We start from the raw sequence: 22362 nt of genomic DNA, 5'->3' as shown, positions 1-22362 counted from the left end.
CGCCACATCTATACCCTTTCAGCACTGTGCAGTGCATGTAGCAGTGCATAGCTAAGAAGATGGTCTGTGCTGGAATTGGCTGACATGATAACATAATGTCTTTATCAAAGATATCCGTTGAAGAGAGTTAAAAGAACTTAAGAGTGCTAAAATGCTCAAGATGTCTCTGTACCCACCACCCTATTTGTAATTGATACACTTATATGATCTTGTTGTAAGAAAAGTTAGACTCAGAGGATTTTTCAGCCTTTGCAGAGTATCATGAAGTCCTATTTTAGCAGCTTGCGTGTTACCTCAACACTTTCCGACCCTTAAAAGTGATAAATTGTGTTTGTCTTCAGTTCCAAACAAGTCACAGTGCATGAATTGTAGAGTCATACAACACCAAAGTAATGCGTACCCAAAATAAAGGCAGATCAGTACATCAGACAGCCTGTACCTTACAATAGGCTACCTTGTCAGGTCTTGTTACCTCACAAAGGGACGCATGTGACCTTGGGCGCTAACAGCAGCAGCAGCAGCAGCAGCACAAAGCAGCATCATCAGCAGTGTTGTTCTCCTCCAGCACAAAGGCAGCGGTGTTATCTTTAGCCCCACAGACACCGTTCCCTCCATTCTGCACAAGGTCAGGGCAGGATTAACATGCGGCTTTGGTGGTTTATATCCACCACAGTGCATTTCAATGCATGTCGCCACTAACACCACACACCATCATACGCACCCTCATGGCCTTCAATTTATATGGGAATGTACATGTGGTATTTATTTGTCACATCAAGTGTTAACTTGTTACGAAAGAAGCTGATCTCAGAAACCTTTCAGAATAAAGTGCAGGTCATTCACAAGGTCACTGGTCCATGGAAGAAAAAGAACTCGACTGAAGTGTCTTGACAAACATCATTACTTAAAAGGCCACAATAGACTTACAAGGCTAGTCTACTAACACTGTTGTTGTGTTTCTGAATCTACAGAGTGTAACACGATTCATTTTTTCTCCCCATCACCCTGGTGGGAGAGAGATCATTGGATGCAGTGCACTGTGGCCATGCCTGAATTCAATTATCTAGTCACAGCAGAGCCCATATAATCCTGTTGTGGCTGAGAAATTGCCTGCTGTAGAAACCATCAACATCCCTGTTAGTACTGGCTAGGGATTTAATGTTTTTTTCCTCCCTGGAATAAGCCTCAAATGTGACTTCTGATGCCTTTTCATTACGCCTCCAATGTTTTACAAGTTTCAATTAATTGCAAGTTTTTTACTTAAAACCTTCATCTCTCACTAAATACTTAGACCCTTGGGTTACCAAAAGATTGAGACTTAAACACAAATGAAGTTGGTGGTTGTTAGTCATGCAAAACAGCCAAAATTAGATCGTTCTTAGTCTTGCAATGGGAAGAGCTGTCTCTCATCTCTGCTGTATACCATTACTGTTAGTCATCTTAAGGATTTTGAATATTGATGGTGTGACAAAAAATTAATTTTTAGGCATTGATTGGGCTCTGGAAACTTGTATAAAGAGAAATCAGTAGAAGATAAATAAATCTGCATAACTGTACAGATTACTCAAGAAACAATGGAGTTGCCACAGGGCCAGAGAATTTTGATGCTTTATTAGTAAAAATTAGTCAATATTGATAACTACTCTTACAATATAGCAATTAAAAGGGTCTCACACATCCCCCTAAACTGAATAATTTAGCATTAACATACTGGTTTATAGAAATAAAAGGCACAATAAATACAATTTTTCTTAAAAAACATATATTGGGCCTTCATAGAATTAAACATTTCCTTTGAATGATTAGTAAACCAGAATTTTTCCATATTTAGGTCATTTTATGGATGTCAATGTCTGTACAGGGCTTTCAACATTTCACATAGGATGATACAAAAGAAAACTTTTAGGAACCAGGAGACATTGCTGTCTCTCTTCTCTGCTCTCTATCTGTCCATAACAGGCGCTAATGTTATCCATGCATCTTTATTAGGTGCTAAAAAGACTTCGTAAAATGTATTTGCGAACTGATAGCGAGGATAGGAGCTGTGACAGAGGGTGGAATAGAGAGCCACCCAGTGGGCAGGGAGGCACGTCTTTACCATCAGTCAAACAAAACCCTTAATCTTCCTTCGTGTCTATGCAGAGGCTTTAGGGCGTCTCTAACTTCTGCAGAGCATAACTGTTGTGAAACAATCAGGAGATAACATCTTCCTTCTCCGTATCACAGATCTGTTGTTGCGCCTGGCACTCGCTTTCATTTGATCGCCCTTTACAGAGCTCTGTCCCTCTCTCCCCTCTCATGGCATCTTTGGGCCGAAATATGAACATTTACCTGTTTTGTCAGGACTTAGACTAATTTTTAAAGCTAAAAATTACAGATATATCATTTGAACCATGTGTTAACAAACAAGTAATGAAGTATCAAAAGTTTAAATAACCATATGATACAAAATGTCTGAAATTGGGTTCATGCTATGTTCATATCACTGTTTCCTATGATTTTTTTAAAGTTGATATATGAATGAGCATGATTCTTTTACTTTGAGTCTCTCCATCAGGAACTGATAGGAAACAAAAGAAGCTAAAAACAGATATCAGCGTCTACAGGTAAAAAAGAAAATTACAGTGTATTTTTTGTCTCGATTAAATGGTTCTTTGTTTGGATCAGTTTTTAATTTCATAACAAAAAAATACACGTTGTAGAGATCAATTTGGGCTCCCACACTTGTAGTTGGAGCTGAAATTTAAAAAAAGATTGCTTCTGGAGATGTTATAAGAAACTCAGTGCTTCACAATTAGATTTTCTTTCTTTTTTTTAAGATTATTTCTGGGCCTTTTCATGCCCTTATTAGATCAAGGAAGGACGGTGGATAGACTCGGAAAGAGGGAAGAGAGTGGGGAGAGATGTGCAGTAAAGGGCCACAGGCTGGATTTGAACCTAGGCTCCCACGTACATGGGTAGCGCCCTAAACCACTCGACCATCTGCGCGTCCACAATAAGATTTTTTAAATCATGTTTTTCTTTGGTTTTTGTTAAATATTAGATTAAAGTTAATCTATTAATAAATATAATTATTTTATTTCAGGTCTATTCATTAGCAAGACGATAGCAGTAGCCCCTTCTAGTGGTCAAAATGTATATAACAAATTTTGGGTTTGGTTAAAGTTGTTATTTATTTGTTTTTGATTTTGCAATCACATCCTTATTTGCTACAATTGTGATATTAAGTTAAAGCAGATTTTTTCCACCCTTTTCTATGTGAAAGCACTTCTAAAAATTCTTACATCACCCCAGTCAAAATGTACCCCCAAAAAATAAAATAGTAAAATGAAAAAACCCTTACATTCTACATCCCTTTAACTGCTAAGGAATACACGTAGAAGTAGACTTAACAAATGCTCTCTTTAAACAGTTAAAATGCCTTTTAAATGCCAGTTAAATTTGCCTTTATTTTGAAGAGGACAGGGCAGTGGACAGTACAGGGACTCAGGGAGAGAGAGTAGGGGATATAATGTGGGAAGTGGGCCAGGGGTCAGATTCTTATCTTGGCCACCTGTTTGTAAGACCAACATCCATGCATGAGGCCTGGTCTAACTGCTAGGCCATCAGCAACAGGAAACCGCACGAGTCTTGTGCAGTGTGGACTGATGCACGCCTGTTCAGACCAAAACGTTGACATGAATTTAAGAAAAGGACGTTTAAGACAATTAATGCATTGTTGGGATTCTTTAGTAATTTTCATATTCAAGTTGTTTGGTTACCATATGAGTAAGTACAGTATTGCACATTATACATTTACAGTATGACTGTATTTTACCATTAAAGACATTTGTTGGACACAGGTCTTTGACACTTCTGCTCACTTTCTGCTCTCGTAGTTGATGTCTGCTATGATGGTGGCTTATCCTCTGCTCCACAAATTTCATCAGCTTGTAGTACTATCTCCTGCCACCATTTTTGGTATGACTATGCTAATCTTCTCCAGGCTAGTCAGGCTAGCATGTGCTAACAGGGCTGGGGAGTTATGCCTCTGCTGTCTCAGCTGGTTTCTCCATGTTTTAGTTCCTGTAGTAAGCATGGAACTATAGGTTTCTTTATATGAAGTGCAATTTTAATACCACATCTTTCACCTCTTGTTAATGTATTAAAAAAAGCTTCTTTCCTGACGCTGAGCTTGCCAGTGCTAACTGACTATTGAACCGCACATGCCCAGTTGCACGAGTAGAGAAACATAATCTGAACAATAGCTTCTACAGTGAGCACCCAAAAATTCAAGTAATCTCAACCACCCTGAGTGCAAACATCAGCCATGCAACCAGAACTGTCACAGCAGAGTGGGATCTGTTAGCTCAGTGTGTTTAAATATCAGATTTCATGTTATAACTGCAACATTAAACAGTTTTATTGCCTTTTCTCATATGCTGCAGGCCTAATGACATTACAGCTATTGTTCAGTTTTACCACTGCATAGATAAATAGTTAGATAAGTGATTAAAGACAGAAATGCAGCATACTTTTTATGAAAACAATCTCTGAAACTCTGCCATAAACCCGTCGAGCTGCTCAGCTAACAAAAACATCCTCTTCCTGGGTGTCCTGGTCGCCTCGTGGTTAAAACACATGCCATTTAACCACAATGCTTGGATTGCTTCCTGCCCCTTAGCCTTAGCTGCCTTTCATACTGTTCCTTGTCCTCCCCTCTGTCCTTTCGCCTGTCTTTTAAAGGAAAACTTTCATAAAATCCAGAAAAGCTAAATTCATAAATCAAGCAATCCTAAACATAGCAAAAATCATCCACCAATCACTCAGTAAATTTAAGGCTGCTGCTGCTTCTCAGTGCTGTTTTTTTAACATACTGTACAGTATGGTGGTTAGTGAGTCAGGCTGCAATGTGTTCTTGCTCTGTTTTTATTTGGATTATATTTGTATTGTGGTTTTAGAGCTGCAGTTTCAGGCTTGTTTTCAGCATTCTGGTTTTTCAGTGGATGCCTTGAGTGTTTTGAAATCAGGGTACAACAGGAAACCAGCTAACCAAAGCAATGTGCTTGACTTCCTCTTTGCTTGTATGTTATTGTGTATGTGTAGGAAATATGTCACTGCATTTTTAAACTTGTTGCTGCTGCCATCATGTGGTTTGACGTTTAAGTTTTGCACCTGGACAGGTGGATATAAAGGTTGCACTAATTTCAGGTACTCTTCTTATAGAGTTGTGGATAAAATCAGTCTAATCCCAGTGTAATTGCACTGATCACCTACTTTAAATGTAACTAAAAGTGTTCCTTTTCTTATTTTGATTGCAGGCTACTGAAAAACTTCCCACTTTTAGCAGCTGTTTGTATTGACTTTTCAGTTTTTTCCTCAGTATTGAACTTCACTTGAAGACTTGGGTACCTTTTATGTCCAGCAGGGGGCAACAGTAGCCTGCTGTTTGAACCCTAAGAAGTCTCCAAAGGAAACAACATGTCAACATAATGAAAACACGCCTCTTTCTGCAGGAGATTATAATGTGGGCAAATAGACATTTTATTTCAGGATAACTAGGCATTACAGGTTGTTTAGCACTCGCCACATTTCATAGCACAGCACCCACCCAAACCCTCTTGGGCTTGTTAACCGTATCATATTAGAGCTAATGATTATTGGTGTGTCAAATGGGTGAGTCATTGTTACACTGAGTGTATTGTCACCTCCGTGGGGGTAGGAAGAAAAAAAGATCAGCCAGCTCCTGAATATTAGTCCTGTTCAAACATTTGTTTTATGACTCCCTCCGTCCGATGATAATTAATTGTTTACTTTCTCATCTCTGGATGATGGCGTGACTCTTTTCAGAGGTTGTTTGCTCACAGCAATTAAGTTCATCAGTGCTCATCCCCCCTCCTCCTCCACCCCCCCCACCCCCCACCCCCCCTTCCTTTTCTCTCTTTCTGTGTGCTAAATGCAGATTAGCAGCGTCACAATCGCATCCAGAATGAGAGTAAACTCCTCATTATGCCGTGTGACCCTCTGCTGCATGAATAATTCAGGGCTGCAGCGTTAGTGGCTGGCTGTTATTAGCATTCCGGATGGCGAAGGGGAAAGAGAGAGATAGTAAGAGAGAGAGGGAGAGGGAGAGAGAGGGTGGGAGGCTCGTATCACTGACAGGGCTGACTCAGGGGGATCAGCCCTGGATTGAGACACACATCACACACACATCATCACACGACACAGGAGATCAGTGGAGGTGCCTCTCCACTCACACACCCCGCTGTCTGTGTACATCTTACACACCCCTGCTGCTGCTGCCGTGCAGCTCAATCTGCTTACTGGGAGGAAAACAACAAAGGCCCCTCTCACTGAGTACATGCTAAACACTCTGGCTCCTGGGTGTATGTGTGTGTGAGAGAGAGAGGAGCCTGCTCTGTAAACACACTTGACTCTACGGCTCTCTTTTTTTAAATATTTTTTAATACATAATGAAGCAAAAGTGAGTGCTACAAACCCCCAGCGGAGCTATCTGGTGTTATTTTGTTTCTTCGTGCTCACATGCAAGCATGCGTGCAGAAGCTGCATGTGCTTGCCATGGTGCCACTTCACTGGATGCACTCATGCTTGACTGAGTGTGTAGACACATTACAACCCCCCACACACACACACACACAAACACACACACCTTTCCCTCCCTCTTTTTTTCCTAGCTCCCTTGTCTGTTGCTGAGGCTGAGTGCTGTACTACAGTGCTTAAACTCACCTCCACTAGCCCGCTGGGAGGGGGTCACAACATCCGGCTGAGGGCAAAGGTGGCCAGTCTGCATCCATCAGAGCCAAAGAGAGGGAGAGATTAATGGCACTCGACTTGTAATTGAGACATCAGAAACATGCTCAGCCGTCAAACGTGCTGCTCTTGATGTTTTATTGATATGCATGAATCTGACGATTTGGGGCGCTTGCATAAATCTGCCCTGAGATGTACTCATCTGTGAGAAATGTGGATCTAGACCTTTTGAATTATAAAACTTTCCACATAAAGAAGCCTCATATCTGACTCTTCCTGTTGTTTTTGATGAAATAGGTTAACACAGTGTGATTTAAGGCATTTAAAGCCTTCATGCTGCATCATAAGAGGCGGCTGATGCAATCATAATTAAAGCTCTGGGTTGCAAACGCCTCCTTTCTTGTTGACAGTGGCTGCCAGCAGGTGGTGCCAGAAGGAAACATCACAAGTCAAAGGGAGTGTAACAAACATAATCCACATCTCTCTCGCTTTCTCTTTGCAAGTGGGCGTCCTCCCCCCTCCTCTCCCTCAGACCCCCCCCCCCTTTTTTTTTTTTTTTTTAAAGAGCGTTTTATAATTAAAATGTGGGCGTCTCAGCCAGCACATACAGCATGTTCAGTTCAGAAAAGCATGCTCAGGGCTATTTTTAGTCATCTTTGATCCCCCCAGCAGCCACACAGGAAGAGCCACTGATGGCAGCAGCCGTTCTCCATGTAGGCTAGTTAGTGTACTATCTGTGCTGATCATTTTCTGTGCACCTAGCCTGCTTGAGCGGGGGAAGAGATGGGAGGCCTGACTGGCGAGGCGGCAACACTCCCCGTGTGTTTAAAGTTCACACTGGGCCATATGGTCCCCGCAGTAGGGGGTGTTGGTGGAATTATTCACACGGAGTGCTCTGAATCACCAAGATCCTGGTATCAACCTCCAAGATAAGGAGGATGTCTCAAAGGCTTTATGCTCAGGCTTCAAATCTCAATCCTCAAGAGAACACCAGAAGCCCCATCCTTGCTTACACACTCCCATCTTCCCACTCCTCTCTCTCTCCCTCCTTCTCTCTCTTTCATGTCCTCTCTCCTCTTCTCCCACATCCACACAGAACAGTGTGACAAACAACGCCACCCTCTGCAGCGCCAAGCCGAAAACCTGTGACATTTTAGTGGAAATAATACAGACTCATCCTCTATCCGTGACCACATTTTGCCCTCGTCGCCTTATCCTTGAGTGCAGCCTAATTAACTACGAACAGCAGCTCTCAGTTTACGCCAACAATCGGGCTTCTGCTGCTGCTGCTGGATTATTAAAGGGATGCACATTTGTTGTTTCTGGATTCTAATGCAATTACTCACCCATTATGACCATGTAATTGTGCAGTCATTAATTGTGCATCCAGTCTATAATGCAAAAATATACCAAGGAGATGTTGCTTTCCCTGCACCAAGGGGGGTTTTCTCCTCTGAACAGGGATTTAGATACCTGAACAGTGGCAATATTGTTCTGCTTTTGTGCAAATCAACATTCATCCTTCAATGTGGTGTATTAGAAGATGTCAGAGGACGGGAACAAGGCCTCTCTTGGTTGTTTGAATCATGCCTCTTTTGTGTTCAGTACTTTTATGAGCCTCATTTTTCACTATTTATTTACCAGTTTCAATTAATTCCGATATTTGTTCTCAAAGCCTTAATTTCCTACAAGACAGTTAGACTTGACCGCAAATGAAGGTTGTTGTCATTAGTTAAGAAAAATAGCCGAAACCAGACAGTTTTTTTTTTTGCCTTGCAATGTGAAGAATTGCCTCTTGTCTCTGCTGTGTACTGTTATTGGTGCGATATTTTGGATGGTGTAACAAAAAAGACCAACAGACCTATGCCAGTCCAGGTCTTTTTCTTTATTCATCCTCATACTTTAAACTTTAAAGGTCACATATTATGCAAAATACACTTTTTCAGGCTTTTTTAGCAAAAAAGTGTGCCTCTGGCCTGTCCTCAATCCGCCCAAGAATCAGAACCCCACCCTCTTTCTCCAGCTTTCAGAAAATATGTGCTGAAACAAGCCGTTCTCAGATTTCCCCCTCATGATGTCATTTGGGCAGTAAGCACCGCCCCCTACCCCCGGCTGGCCCTCCCTGCTCAGAAGAAAGTTCAGTCCTCCTTTCCTGATCCTCCTCCCAGCTGCCAGCTGAGAGGAGGATCAGGGACTTCTGAGACCAATAGAAACTTGTCTTAAAAGGCTAAAATATGTGACCTTTAAAGTGTGATTTAAGGACTAAAGTTTGTTTCTTTGTTCATACTTAAACCTTAAAGTGTGTTCAAAGGTCTTAAATTTAGCTCTGAAAAGCATATTTTAATATCGGTACAGATATCAGTATCAGCTAAAATGAATCTGTTAATACCAGCATATTGGAAATCTGCAAAAGTTCAATATTGTGCATCCCTGCTGAAATCAATAGTAGATAATTAACTCTGCTATTAGAGATGTGACTCACCAGTTTACTCATGATACAGTGGAGTTGTCACAATCCCAGAAATTGGAATTTTGATACAATATTTGTTAAAATGAAGTAACATTGATACCTGTTTTGATTCTCATGGACACCATAGACTGAGAAATTTAGCATTTACTTACTGTTTATAGAAATAAAAGGCAAAATACATAAGATTTCACCAAAAGAGGAGGGCCTACATAAAATGATGACATATTTCCTCTGAATGATCATTAGTAAAATTCTAATTTTTTCATATAAAGGTCATTTTATGGGTGTCACTGTGTTTGCGGTGCTCTGAAGCTCTCCACATTCCACTGGTAATGATGTTAAAGAAAACTTTTAGGGACCAGGAAACATTGTTGTCTCTCTCCTCTGCTCTCTGTCTGTAACAGACCCTAATGTTAACAAAGGCATTTGTATTAGATGCTAAAGAGATTTAATAAAACATGTTTGCCATAGGGCATACAATTACTGACCTATTACAACCATGTAATTGTGCAGCCATTAACTGTGCACCCAACTGGGATTTTCTCCATTCATCAGGGATTTAAATACCTGAATAGTATAATTCCACTATTGTGCAAATCAACATTCATCCTTTAACAGGATGTATTAGAACAGTGGTTTTTCCTTTGAGAAAAAAGTGAGGAACACCCTTGTCGTACATTTTACCATTCTTACTGCAAATTGAATATACAGTGTTCCCCAGATGTTCTCTGGGTTAGTCAAGCTGCATGCTTTGACTTTCCAGGGAGTGCATAGCTAGAAACTCATATGGGTAGATACATACGAATTAAATAAAATAGAATTAGTGTAAAAACAATTAATCCATAGGAGCATGAATCTGAATATGAGGGTGCAACAAAGTGTGCTACAAAGGAGGAGGCTGGGGTGGAGGAGGTTAAACTTTGCCAGCAGCAGCAGGTTGGTGCATCAGCGTTAATGCAAGCAGGGATTCGTGAGAAGTATGTAATATTCAAAACACAGCTGTTTTGAGAGAGCTGTGATTGATTGTGGGAGCTGGGAGGCGAAAAATGGGATCAGCTGATCCTACTGTGTCCTGCATGAACTAACACCGAGCTTCATATTTCCTCTTAACTATATTAGCAAACCAGACTGTCTATAATTTCAGATTTCTTCATATTTAGGCCATTAATGGGTGTCACTGTCAGTGCAGGGCTCTGAAGCTCCTGTTCCATGGGTTACATTTTAAACTTTTCGAGACCAGGAGACATTGCTGTCTCTCTCCTCAGCTCTGCATCTGATGCTCATGTTAACTCATGCATCTTTATGAGATGCTAAAGAGACTTTATAAAACGTCTTTGCCAACTGTTGAATTGAACCACTAGCAAGGATAGGAAATACAATTACTCACTCATTATGACCGTGTAATTGTGCAGTCTTTAATTATACATCCAGTCTATAGTGCAAAAAAAAAAAAAGCTAAGGAGATGTAGCTTTCTCTGCACCAAGGGGGGTTTTCTCCACTGAACAGGGATTTAGATACCTGAACAGTGGCGATATCGTTCCGCTTTTGTGCAAATCAACATTCATCCTTCAATGTGGTGTATTAGAAGATGTCAGAGGACGGGAACAAGGCCTCTCTTGGCTGTTTGAATCATGCCTCATTTGTGTTCGGTACTTTTATGCGCCTCATTCTTTGCCATCTATTCCCATCCTGCCCTAATGTTCCACTGATAAGAGTGTCCTATTCATTCTGCGTTCTTCACCAGTTGCTGCACAGAGAGAGACTCAGGCATTGAATGAAAAGCACATCTATTTCTGAGAAGGGGGGAGAGAGAGAGAGAGAGCGAGCAACGGTAGGAGATAATTATTGATTTGAAATAAGAAAAGATAAGGCTCAACCTTGAGCAGGCCCCGGCGATAGTGCGCAGAACAGAATAATTAATGGGCCTGTCTTGTGTCGGGACAAGCTTTCACACTGAGACGGGCGTATTGATTTTAAACAGATAAACTGCGTAACCCTTTGTGAAGGGTTTGACAAACAATTTAATTGGGGGGAAAAACAACAATATTCCTCACCCTTTTCCATCTCCCTTTCATCACGTCCCCGAGCTGTTTTTCCTCCGTCTGACCTATGGAAACAATTACTGTGCATCAGGCCTTGTACTGCCTCCAGACTACCAAGGAAGGCTGCTTCGTAGGATGCACACACTGATTGGGGAATCTAATCAATGGTGGAACCTGTCTCCGCTCCAGATGCCAGTGTTGAAACTGGGATTACTGAAGCCTTTTAGCTGCTTCTGTCAGAGAGAGGGAGAGAAAGATGGATCTGCCTGTTTAAATGTACCTGCCTGCTCCAGCTGAAACAGAGATAATTTACTGTTCCTGTACAGCCCTCCTCCTTCCTAATCCCCAAAGGAGAATGGCAAAGAAGCCCCCCCAGTCCTCTCACACCATCCACTGATTAGCGATAGGTGCTGTTTGATCATGTTTCCCTGCCTGTCCTCGTGATTTGTAAGCTGTTTAAAACGTGAACGAGGCAATTAAATAAGGATGGACGGAGGAGAGCGGGTGCGGCGGCGATCATTAGCGATGAATTACCCCAGTGTGCACTCAAACACTCGGGAGGACTTTCACGCCGACCACTCCCGAGGATCCAGATCCAATCTAGCCATTGATTAACAGAGACTTGTTCTTCCTGTGAAATCACTCGACTGGGATTTTAGGGCACTCATCCGGTCTTATCGAGATAGGCTAACATCAAAGGCGAATGAAGAGGGATTGGGTAAATGGGCTCCCCTTGCCCTCCATGTAAGAGACTTAAAGGAGCAAATCTTGAATTATTGCCTCATGTAAATAATCTACTTGTTTCTTTTTTTTTTTTTTTTTGGAGGAACTCATGAGTCACTTGGGGCAGAGTACACTCATAGTACTTTGGAAGCTCTCATATTTCCCTTGATGGGAAACAACGGTGGGGGCCCCGTCCTGAGGAATGTAAACAACACCATGTTCCCGACTTGTGTGATCTGCCCCCGCGTTTTGAACGTGTTAAGCCTTGGAGATGTGGAGGTATTAGTTTTTTTTAGCAGGACTCTGACATCCTCTGAATACAAAATATTCCATTCAGTAGCCTAATTCCACTAATTTGATATAAGCTGCAAAAATAAGAGCCCCAATTAGTCTCAAATTGGAAGGTATGAAATTGAAAAATAACACCCTGCCTTCAGTTAAAGAGTGGTATTTAAGCAGAGTGTCAGGGGCAGTCTCTTGTAAAGCATGTGTTATATAACACAGCCTGTCTATACGTTTGTGGAATGCATGGCATACTTGGAATAGCTGTTCCGTTCAACAACACCAGCAGGTTTTTAAAAGCAAGGGGTTACAGGCTGAGGACATTTTGTTCAAAACAATTTCTTTTTCTCTGCTCCCTCCCATCACAGAGTGAGCTCAGAGCGCACTAGATGGAATGGGATTTTCTCTTCCTAAATGGCCAAGGGGGCCGTTTACGGTGTCACTACTATGGGATCACATGATGTTTGAGGGTGTAAAGGTCTCGAGGCAGCTGCTCCTTTTCGGATGGGATTTTCGAGGCATCCAAGAGCAGGGCCCCATGCTGTCTGCCCTGAAAGGTGGAGCAAATACTTCTAGGAAGGAAAAAAAAGGCTGAAATCCTCTGAAGCTGTGTGTCTATTTGAAATGGGTTCTGGAGTCCCTCTGCTGCCTTCATGTTATAAACACCCACAGTGCTCAAATTCTTCCTTTGTCAAGCAGTCATAACAGGTGTCTCAGGAAGGATTTTTTTCTCCCCGGTTAGCATATTTTCCACTTGCATGGAAAGTTTTTTTCTTTATTAGGAACATTCTGCCCTGGGTAGACCCCCTCGCCTTGAGACATGATATGCAGACTTTCTTTGAAGCAGTAAAGGTTACTTTCACACTCGCTCAAAATTCGGCCATGCCTAGTTAGACCAGGTTGTGCTGAAGTATTGAACACCTCTGGCTGACACATGTTGGTAAGCCAGGATGCACTTTGCATACATATTACTCCAGCTTCAGCCGGTGTATGCAATAGAGGGGACATATTTCTGCTTCAACTTTAAACTTCAAGTTTGCTCGACCAAAGTTGGCAACCTTTTACCCCCTTGAAAATGTCATAATCCTAAAAGGGGACAGCCAGTAGCTGAGCTTTTATACAGCATCCTTTGGGACTGCACTGAAGCTTTCTCTCAACAACCCTGTCTTACAGTCAATTTAAGGTGGAATCACACCAATGGGAATGGCATGATGCACCTTGAACTATTTACCATGTCATTGGATTTCTCTCCCTCATGTAAATACGCTTACAAATGGGCAGTCTTCAATTTACGTCTGAGGAAAAAAAAGCCAAGGACCTCCTAATGTGGCGTATCAACTTGACTGCAGCTAGGTCAATTTCCTTAGCAGGGTGGACACGTTTATATAGCCGCTCCCCTGGGAGGCTGTTTGTGTGAACGATGTGGAGAATACACATTATTCATGTTCTCAGCTCCCCAGATAAAGACTCTATCTGGCAGCGTAGCCCAGCTTTGCATCATGTTACGCCTAAGCATTAAAGCTATTGATGTTTGAAATGGCAGCATGATGGGAAAAATGCAAAAATGACAGAACAGCCTTCAGTAGTAAACTACTCTAGACCCAAGGGTGTTTTTTCCTGAGGTTTATGTTTGAAAACTCAGCAATTGTTTACTCCCCATTCCCCAATGCCATGTCTGTTTTCTTTACTCATTGTGTTTAGTCTGTTACAGTCAATTCTGCCCTTTGCTGTATGCTTTATACATCAAACATTAAACCAGAAATGCTCTATCTGAATAGCTTATCATTTTACAGAGTTTTGTACATAAGTAAATTAACTTGTTTATCTAATTGCTCTGAAAATATCACCTATAGAGTACAATATAGCTTATATATATTCACAGAGTGAAAGATCATTAATTCATGCTTGGATCAAACAGTTCCTAACAAATAATTTCCTTTGCTCATCCTGCTTTAAACATATTGTATGTAAATTTTGCCACCATTGGGCTCTCAATTAAAACAATAACAAAAGATCATGTTGAAGGGATGCACCAATTGTAAAAATTAGGGCAGATACTAATACCAATGTTTAAAATATCTTTTTGCTGATTGCTGATATGGATGCTGGGGATTTTTTAATTTCTTCTTTTGCAGCCTTACAAAGCAAATAGATTGGCCAGATTCCATGTCCGTCATCAGGCAGATCCATCCTGCAAAGCTCCAATCTGAATTAGCTGTGCCAGATCTGAAAACAGATTGACCAATCAGCGTCGTTTTAAGAGAGCGAGGTGGGTCTAGTTGTACTGGGAGAGGGTAGCAATAGCTTCTGCTCATGTAGCAATTAGCTCTAATGTAGCTCTAGTTTAGCGGCAGTTTTATCAGAATCCACCATTCATGACCTACAGCAGTGACTTACCATCGAGCATAGGTTACTACCAGAGCCGCCCATGCCTACTACCTCACTTTGTCTTGTCGCTCTGATTGGTCTGTAATGAATCTTAGAGACAGAGTGTTCGTCCAATCACTTATCCTATGCAGTGGATATATGAAATGGTCTTCGTGGTGTGTCAGGATTTCTATAAAAATGATTAATAATTTCAAAGTTCATCCCTTCCTGATTCCCAATTGAATTCCTCAAAATTGATTAACAATTTCCAGACCTTTTGTGAAAATACTGAACAATGTCTAAGTGAATTCCACTACAAAATTCTAATCAGATTGCAGACAGATTACCAACATTTACATGAAAATGTCGGAATATTTCCAAACAAATTCCCCCAAACAAAAAAATCCAAAATACCCCCAAAAAATACACCCCCCCCCCAAAAAAAAGAAAAAAGAAACAAATTTACTCCCCTTCCACTGAAGCTCTCCAAAATATACAAGTAAATCCCGCAAATATCAACGAAAATTCCAGAAAATTTTAGAGAAAATTTACCCTACATTTCAAGCAAAATACTGTAACTTCAGTGTACATTCTGGAGAATTATCTATCTTCGGGAGTTCTGCCCTTCCCACATGCTTTGTGTGGGAGGTTTCCCAGAAGAATATCAAATATATCCATGCAATAAATATGTGAAACAGTCCATCTAGTATGCCAGGTTACTTCTTTTCTTTCACAAAAACAGATCACAGTTTGTCCAAGAAGTCACTTTCTCCTAAAACTTCTAAATCAGCAGTTAGGTCTGCTTGATGAATTGAAAATCACAGAACTGATCCAAGTTATGTGTTTATGTCTGTCAACAGGACCAGTATTGTTAATTTCAAAGCTGACTGATGCATCATGCATCCCTAGTAGGAAGGAATCATGGGAGTGATTCCTCTCTACTCCGACCCCCATCCTCGCTGTAAACCAACCGACACATGTAATTTCCTTGTTCCAATCAATAAAACAATGTCCTCTTGAAGTATGAGTCACGGCACTGTGCTGTCATCCTTATGATATTGTTACACATCTATAGTGAAGCTTTCTTATGTTTCCTTGTATTAGCAATCAGTGTCAGCACACTAACAGAAGCATCAGTGTGCCAGTTAAACCAGTGCTAGATTAACTGGTAATAGTCCAGGCAGATTTTAACTCTGTAAAGTTGATTGATTGGTCAGATTCCATGTCTGTCCTAAGGCAGATCCATCTTGCAGAGCTCCAATCTGAAATAGTTAGAGATCTGAGAATTGGCAGACCAATCAGCATCATTGGAAACTATATTTGTACTGCAAGCTGGTAAACAATGGTGACCTGTGACACGATTAGCTCAGATGTAGCTATAGTGTAGCAGCAGTTTTAATCAGAACTGGACAACAATTCTTTTTCTTTTTTTTTTTTTTTAATAGAAGAGCAAAGAACTGCGCTGAAAGCTCTTCTAGGCTGAAAATACTTTTTTGCTCTCCCTCTTGGCCTTGGGATGAGTTTATGGTAGTTATGAGCAGGATTTAGTTGTTCTACTGACCTGTATACATGGCTAACAGTGGAGTGATTAGCCATAACTTTTTTGCATTAAAAGTTTAATTAGTTAGCAAGAAAAAATTGATTTATAATTGTAATAGCTAGCTAAAACTTGATGAATGGAGAAGTTAGTGGTCAAGGAAAGGAGTTTTTTGTTGAAATAATGAACATAAACTTAGATAACTGGTTGAATTTAGAAATAAGAGTTCATAGTTAAATAAGTCGGTTAAAGATAACGTTAACATTGACAGTTAGTTCAAACTTGTTGTTTACCTACTTAGCTAGATTTGCATTGACAAAGTTGTTGAAAAAGTTTGGTAAAACTTACTTATAGATAGTTAAAATTGCTGAAAGTAATAATAAAATTGTTTAGATTGGTAAGACTAAGGTTAGATAGGGATTTTTAGCTAGATATTTATCTTTGTTCAGTTTATCGTTGAAATAGTTGTTTAAAAATGTAAAAAAAAGTTGACTAGGTAAGCTAAAAATTATAGATTCATAGTTGAATTAGTCAACCATAACCTTTTTTTGCATTGAAGGCCGAATTAGTTTGCAAAATATAACCTTAGTTGTTGAAAATCACGTGAATGAGTGGTAAAATTAGTTGCAGAGTAAAAAGATCAGTAACTGTTATGGATGAATTGATAAATGGATGAATTAGGAAGCTACAAGCTTTAAATGCATTAGTTAAATAGCAAGCACAAACTTACAGTTAATAGTTTATGAAGTTAATAGCAGAGATGTTTACGCTGACACAGTTAGCTTTAACTTTTGGATAAAGGGTTTAATTGGGAAACTACAAACTCTGAATTTATTTGTTGAATAGTTAGATCAAACTTAAAGTTAATAGTTGATTAAGTTAATAAGAATGACTTTTATATTCACAGTTTGCTTAAACCTTTGGATTGATATAACTAAAAACAATAAATGTGTAGTTGAATTATTTGGTCCAAATGTTTTGATAGAAAACTTAATGGTTAGGAAGATACAATGAATTTATGTTGAAACTTGTGAATCAATCATATAATTGTTTCGCTAGAAAAAATATATATACTGTTAATGTAGTCGGCTTACATAGACTATTAATGAAAGTGTTAGTTCATAATGTGCATTGCTAATGTTAGCATGTAAAGAAAAAAGAAATTCAGATTAGCATTTTTAGCATTAATGACAATAACAGCAGAACTGAGTTGACTCTGTATGCTTCATTTTATTATGTTTGTATAGATGTTTGTCAATGCTGACATACCATCATGCTAACTTTTAACTCCAACCTTACACCATGCTTTATTTATTGAATAAAGATTATAATATGTTGAGGTTTTGAGTAAAGATGTTTATTGAAAATGTTAATGTTCTGACGCTAGCATTAGCATTCTTACCTTCTTTGTTATTAGCCTTGCTCTTGTTACGACTCACTAGAATAATGTTATTTTTCTTCCTTTATCATCTTTTGTAAAAGTGTTAAATTGATGGCAGGGGGTTTTGTGGGACCACACCAGAGAGGTATCTGTTCTCTGGAAAGCAGAAATGTCATATTTGACATGGATACATCCAATAACATTGACTTTTTCATTCAGGTTTTCTAATTCATTAAGATTACCTTTGAACTGTACCTGCTGATGCTCTCCTTGTGCATGGACCATTAATGGCTCTTGTAAACTTTAGCTTTGTCTTGCTCCTCCAAAATATTTTATAATGTGCCAAAGGTAAACAAAACTGTTGTCTGTAAATTCAATACGTACTTGAATGTTGTGTTAAGCCTGTATTTTAGGGTCTGGTCTTATTCTCTTCCTGTTTAATCTTCAATGTTTTAAACGACTGTATCATTCTTTATTCCAGGTTTGAAGAAATTGTCAAGAGAAGCAAAGTCGAGTACCATGCTGGGGGTTCGACCCAGAACTCAGTGAAAATCGCTCAGGTTAGTCCTCTCTGGCCCTTCTGCAGTGTGTCTGAATACATTTTGAATATACAGTGGCACGCCTGTAACCTTAGATTTGTCAGCCTGGCAGCCCTGGGAATACAGAGCATAGCTGCACAGCATGTTGACACATTACACTTTTAGGTGTTGTGAATTCATCAGACCTGCCATGGAAAAGAGAAAGGCGGGGAGGCTTCATAATATTTGCAGTGTTATCTAGTTGGCCTAATTTCCTGAGACATATCAAACATCAATTAGAGAGAATTACAAGTAGATGCAATTAACATGTCACAACAAATTATATCAAACAAATGCTGATCTTCTGCCTGGCTGTCAGACAGATTTTAGCATCTAAAAGAAATTGGTGATTGTCCAAATCTAAAACGGCAATCTGAACTAGAGAAGATTATTCACTGAAGGCTTTTTTTAAGTGACTGCAGTAAGTCTGTGAATTTGACATGCAGTGATTAGCTGCTGATAAGGCTTTGGTCTGCTCACAATAAACAAAGAAAAAGCATCCAGCTGAAAAATAATTCTCTTCCAAGGAGAAATGAGTGCAGAAGCTAATTGAGAGGCTGATGTTTGTGAAAGCGCCGACTCTTTCTTGTGTGTGGGTTTTTGTTTGTTCGTGTGCGTGCTATAAAGTATTTGTGCACATGTGCTGCTGTGCAGTTGCGCGATTTAATGCGTGCATGTGTGTATTTAGCACAAGATAGAGACGGAGAGATGGAAAAGAAAGCAGGCAGGCCCTCGGGCTGCCAGCATCTCAGTGCTTTTGAGACAGTAAGCATCCTTTAAAAAGAAATGAGGAGCTGTGCACCTCCACACAAACATGCTTTAATTATCAAGATCAGAAGTGTTTGCAAAAGCCTCAGTCACTTGCAGACATTATCTGCCAACGTGGTTTTTATTATTTGGGTATCAACTTCTCCCTTTTTAACTCTTGTTTCCTTGATGTAGTTAGATTTTAAGAAATTTTCGTCCCACTTTCCCACTTGTGTCAATTACAAACTTTATAATTGAAATTAGCAGACTGCTTTGTTTTACATTTAGCAGTAGGAGCAGTAGAAATTGTTTAGTTTGCCTTGGATTAAACAGACGGCAGGGGCTGACCAATTTGATTTGACTAAATATGGTACAGTACGATACGATACGAACCTGACTTGTCAATCTAAGGAAGTTGGAACGCAAAGCGTGCCTTGTTTTATCAGCTGTTTTACACTGAATTAGTTTTTTATTGAGCATGTACAGACCATTTTGAAAGTATTCAGGACTCAACTAGCTTTACACATCTAGATTAGGGGATTTTCTGCCTTTCTTCCATGCTAATCCTCTCAACCTCAGTCCAGCCAGGTTGGATGGGGACTGTCAGTAGACAGATATTTTCAGGTCTCTCCAGAGATGTTCAAATCAGGGCTCTGGCTGAGTCTGTGGGACAAGTTTTCATTGAAGATATCGCTGTATTTTTCCCCATTCAGCTTTCCCTCAACCCTGACCTGTCTCCTAGTCCCTGCTGCTGAAAATCACCCCCACAGCATGATGCTGCCTCCACTCTGCCTGACTGTGTTCAGCGTGTGATGAGCAGTTCCTGGTTTCCTTCAAACATAACATTTAGAATTTAGGCCAAACAGGTCAATCTTGGTTTCATCAGACCAGAGAATCTTGTTTCTCACTGTCTGAGCGTCCTTCAGGTGCTTTTTGTGACCTCCATGCAGACTTTCATGTGTTTTGCACTGAGGAGAGGCTTCCATTCAGCCACTCTGCCATAAAGCACAGCTCAGTGGAGGGCTTGTAGTTGTCCTTCTTGAACTTTGTCCTATCTCCATACAGGACTTCTGGAGCTCAGTCTTGGTCACCAGTCTTACTAAGGTATTTCTCCTCTGATTGCTCAGTTTGGCAGGACAAACAGCTCTGCAAGAGTCCTTGTTGTGCCAAACCTCCTTAAGTGTTGTTGCAAAGGTTCTGACTACTTATGTAAGGGTGGTATTTCAGTTTTGTATTTTAGATAGATTTTGAAACATTTCTAACACTCTGTTTTTACCCTGGGGTACTGAGTGTAGATTGAGGAGAGAAAATGAATGTAAACAAATGAAGCATCAGGCTACAACAAAACAAAATTAAATAAAGTGAGGTGTCTGAATACTTTCTGAATTCTTTCTGAACATACTGTTGTATATTAGGAATGATAACAGAGGTTGGTAAATATTTATGGTCAAACTTTATCTACTTAAAGCCCTTTTAACATGACTTCATAATATCAGATCTCTCTTCTGATAATAGTCATTGATTGATATTATTGAATTATTTTTTGAGAGAGAGAGGAAAAAGAGCGCTTGAGCACTATTGCACACAGAGGGAAAGGAAAAAGAGACAAAACTTGGTTTGATGCTTTGTCTTGATGTAACTCAGTTTATTAGTGAGGAGTGTAGATAAATATAAATCACTTCATGTGACCCTATAATAAACACATAGTGGGTTTTTAGACTTGGTCAAGGAAGAATTTTGTCAAACGTGTGAACTATGCTTGTATAGAGGCACATGACTGGTTTGATCTCATAAAACTGGGTAATTACATGTTTTCAATGATCAGAAATTGCAGGCAACTCTTGCACATTGTACAGGTTCACCATTTATATTGGCGGTGTTGTGGAACCAAATGTTTGCAAACCTGTTTGTGAAAGTAAGACGGCATGTAGGAAAAAACAGATTTATTACTTTTCTGCCTTCTTTTTTTGAAGCTTAAATAATTTCTGATAGTGTCAGGCATTAAAATTACAGCAGTTGTATTTTTTTTTTTTTTTTATGTGGAGTACCAAAGTATGGAAAATCTTCACAGACTTATACTGTATTAAAGAAGACTTGGAACTGTGTTGGGGATCATAAACTCACAAGGAAAATGCTACATGAGCTTATGAATCAGATGAGAAGAACATGGCAAAAACTGTTGTGTTGAATTCTCAGTGTTTAACATTTCAGAGTTGATTTTAATTCCCCAAGTCTAATTTTAAATCCATTCTGAGTTAAAGTGTTGGAGTTAATGAACGGTGTTAATGCATTCAGTGTTAGTCCAACTCTGTAGGGAGTCAGTTGATCTAAGATCCGTCCACAGTCATTTCAAAACTGGGGGACAGAGTTTTCTCATCATCCCCTGGGCATAGTGTTTAGATGTGTTTGGATGCTGCCATTGTTGGAATCCCTTTGCTCCCATTTTTTGTTTGGATTATTGTTGTTTCTGATGTTAAACACTTCTGCACCATGAGTGAAGTTATCCACTGAGTTACTGTCTTCCCACTTGTGGAATGGGGTGGTCTACCAAAAAGCTTGGCAAGCTGATTTTCATACATAGCTGTTTGATAAATCAGCATGTTTAAGATACTTATGCATTGGCTTTCCTTCTTAAACCGACAGCTATATCCTCTACATATTGAAATATTATGTGTCCTTTGGTGAAAGACTTCCATGACCCCTCCTCTGAGAAATCAGTGAAGAAGACGTTTGCTGCTAGCAGTCAACACATCTGTGCCCTGCAACAAACATTCAGTTTACTAAATAATTCTGTCTTCTAATGGTGTGGCAGACTCCAGTCAAATGTTATTCTATTTTATTATTTGGATATTTACCTCCTTCCAAGGTAAGATGTAGAGCTGATTCTGAAGCTCTTGAGATAACAGCAGTGTTTTCATCCCACACCCAGAAGTCTCAGAAACAGTTTCTGTCAATATATACCTTCAAGCGCTGACTTTTCCACATTTCACTTTCAGGTGATGGTGTTCTTTTATGAAAAATGTATAATGCATAACCGGCTCCCAGATTATCACATTGTAGCACTTGCAATATGTGAAACTTCAAACCCGGCTGTATTGTGGAAACTGAACCTTCAAACACGAATGATATGCACTGCAGCACTGAATCCACATCAAAGGGTCCGGTGACTAAATGAGATGCTCGATCCAGGGCAGGTTTGCTCAGGAGCACCATCGCCGCTGGAGGAGAGTGAGAGAGAGGTGTTCAGAGGCTTTGCTCAGGAATCGCTGCACACGCTGGGAAAACCCAGGGTGTGGGAGGATCAATGCCTTCGCCAGTAGAACTCGTACTTCCCTGCAGAACCAGACCGCTTCATCGGACGTTGTAATAGGTTAAATACTGCTGCTTCATCCCAGTTAAGATTTCTGCACTATCAAAGAAAACCTAAAGCGTGGCTTTATGGGGATGTACAATCAATGGTAATTGGATTTAGTCAAATGAGAAT

At 40.0% G+C, this 22362-nt stretch overlaps 1 protein-coding gene across 2 annotated transcripts in view; it reads left to right on the top strand.

Annotated features, from left to right (window-relative positions):
* The window catches only part of LOC121528748 (adenosine kinase-like), a 198867-nt gene that overhangs the window by 10138 nt on the left and 166367 nt on the right, over positions 1–22362 (top strand). For both annotated transcript variants that reach the window (XM_041816322.1, XM_041816323.1), the window contains exon 4: positions 18035–18113. In XM_041816322.1, coding sequence (XP_041672256.1) covers positions 18035–18113 — 79 coding nt within the window. The remainder of the gene's footprint in view (positions 1–18034; positions 18114–22362) is intronic.

Source organism: Cheilinus undulatus, linkage group 20 (genome assembly GCF_018320785.1).
Source record: "Cheilinus undulatus linkage group 20, ASM1832078v1, whole genome shotgun sequence".
Taxonomy (NCBI): domain Eukaryota; kingdom Metazoa; phylum Chordata; class Actinopteri; order Labriformes; family Labridae; genus Cheilinus; species Cheilinus undulatus.
This window is presented reverse-complemented; position numbering and strand designations above follow the sequence as displayed.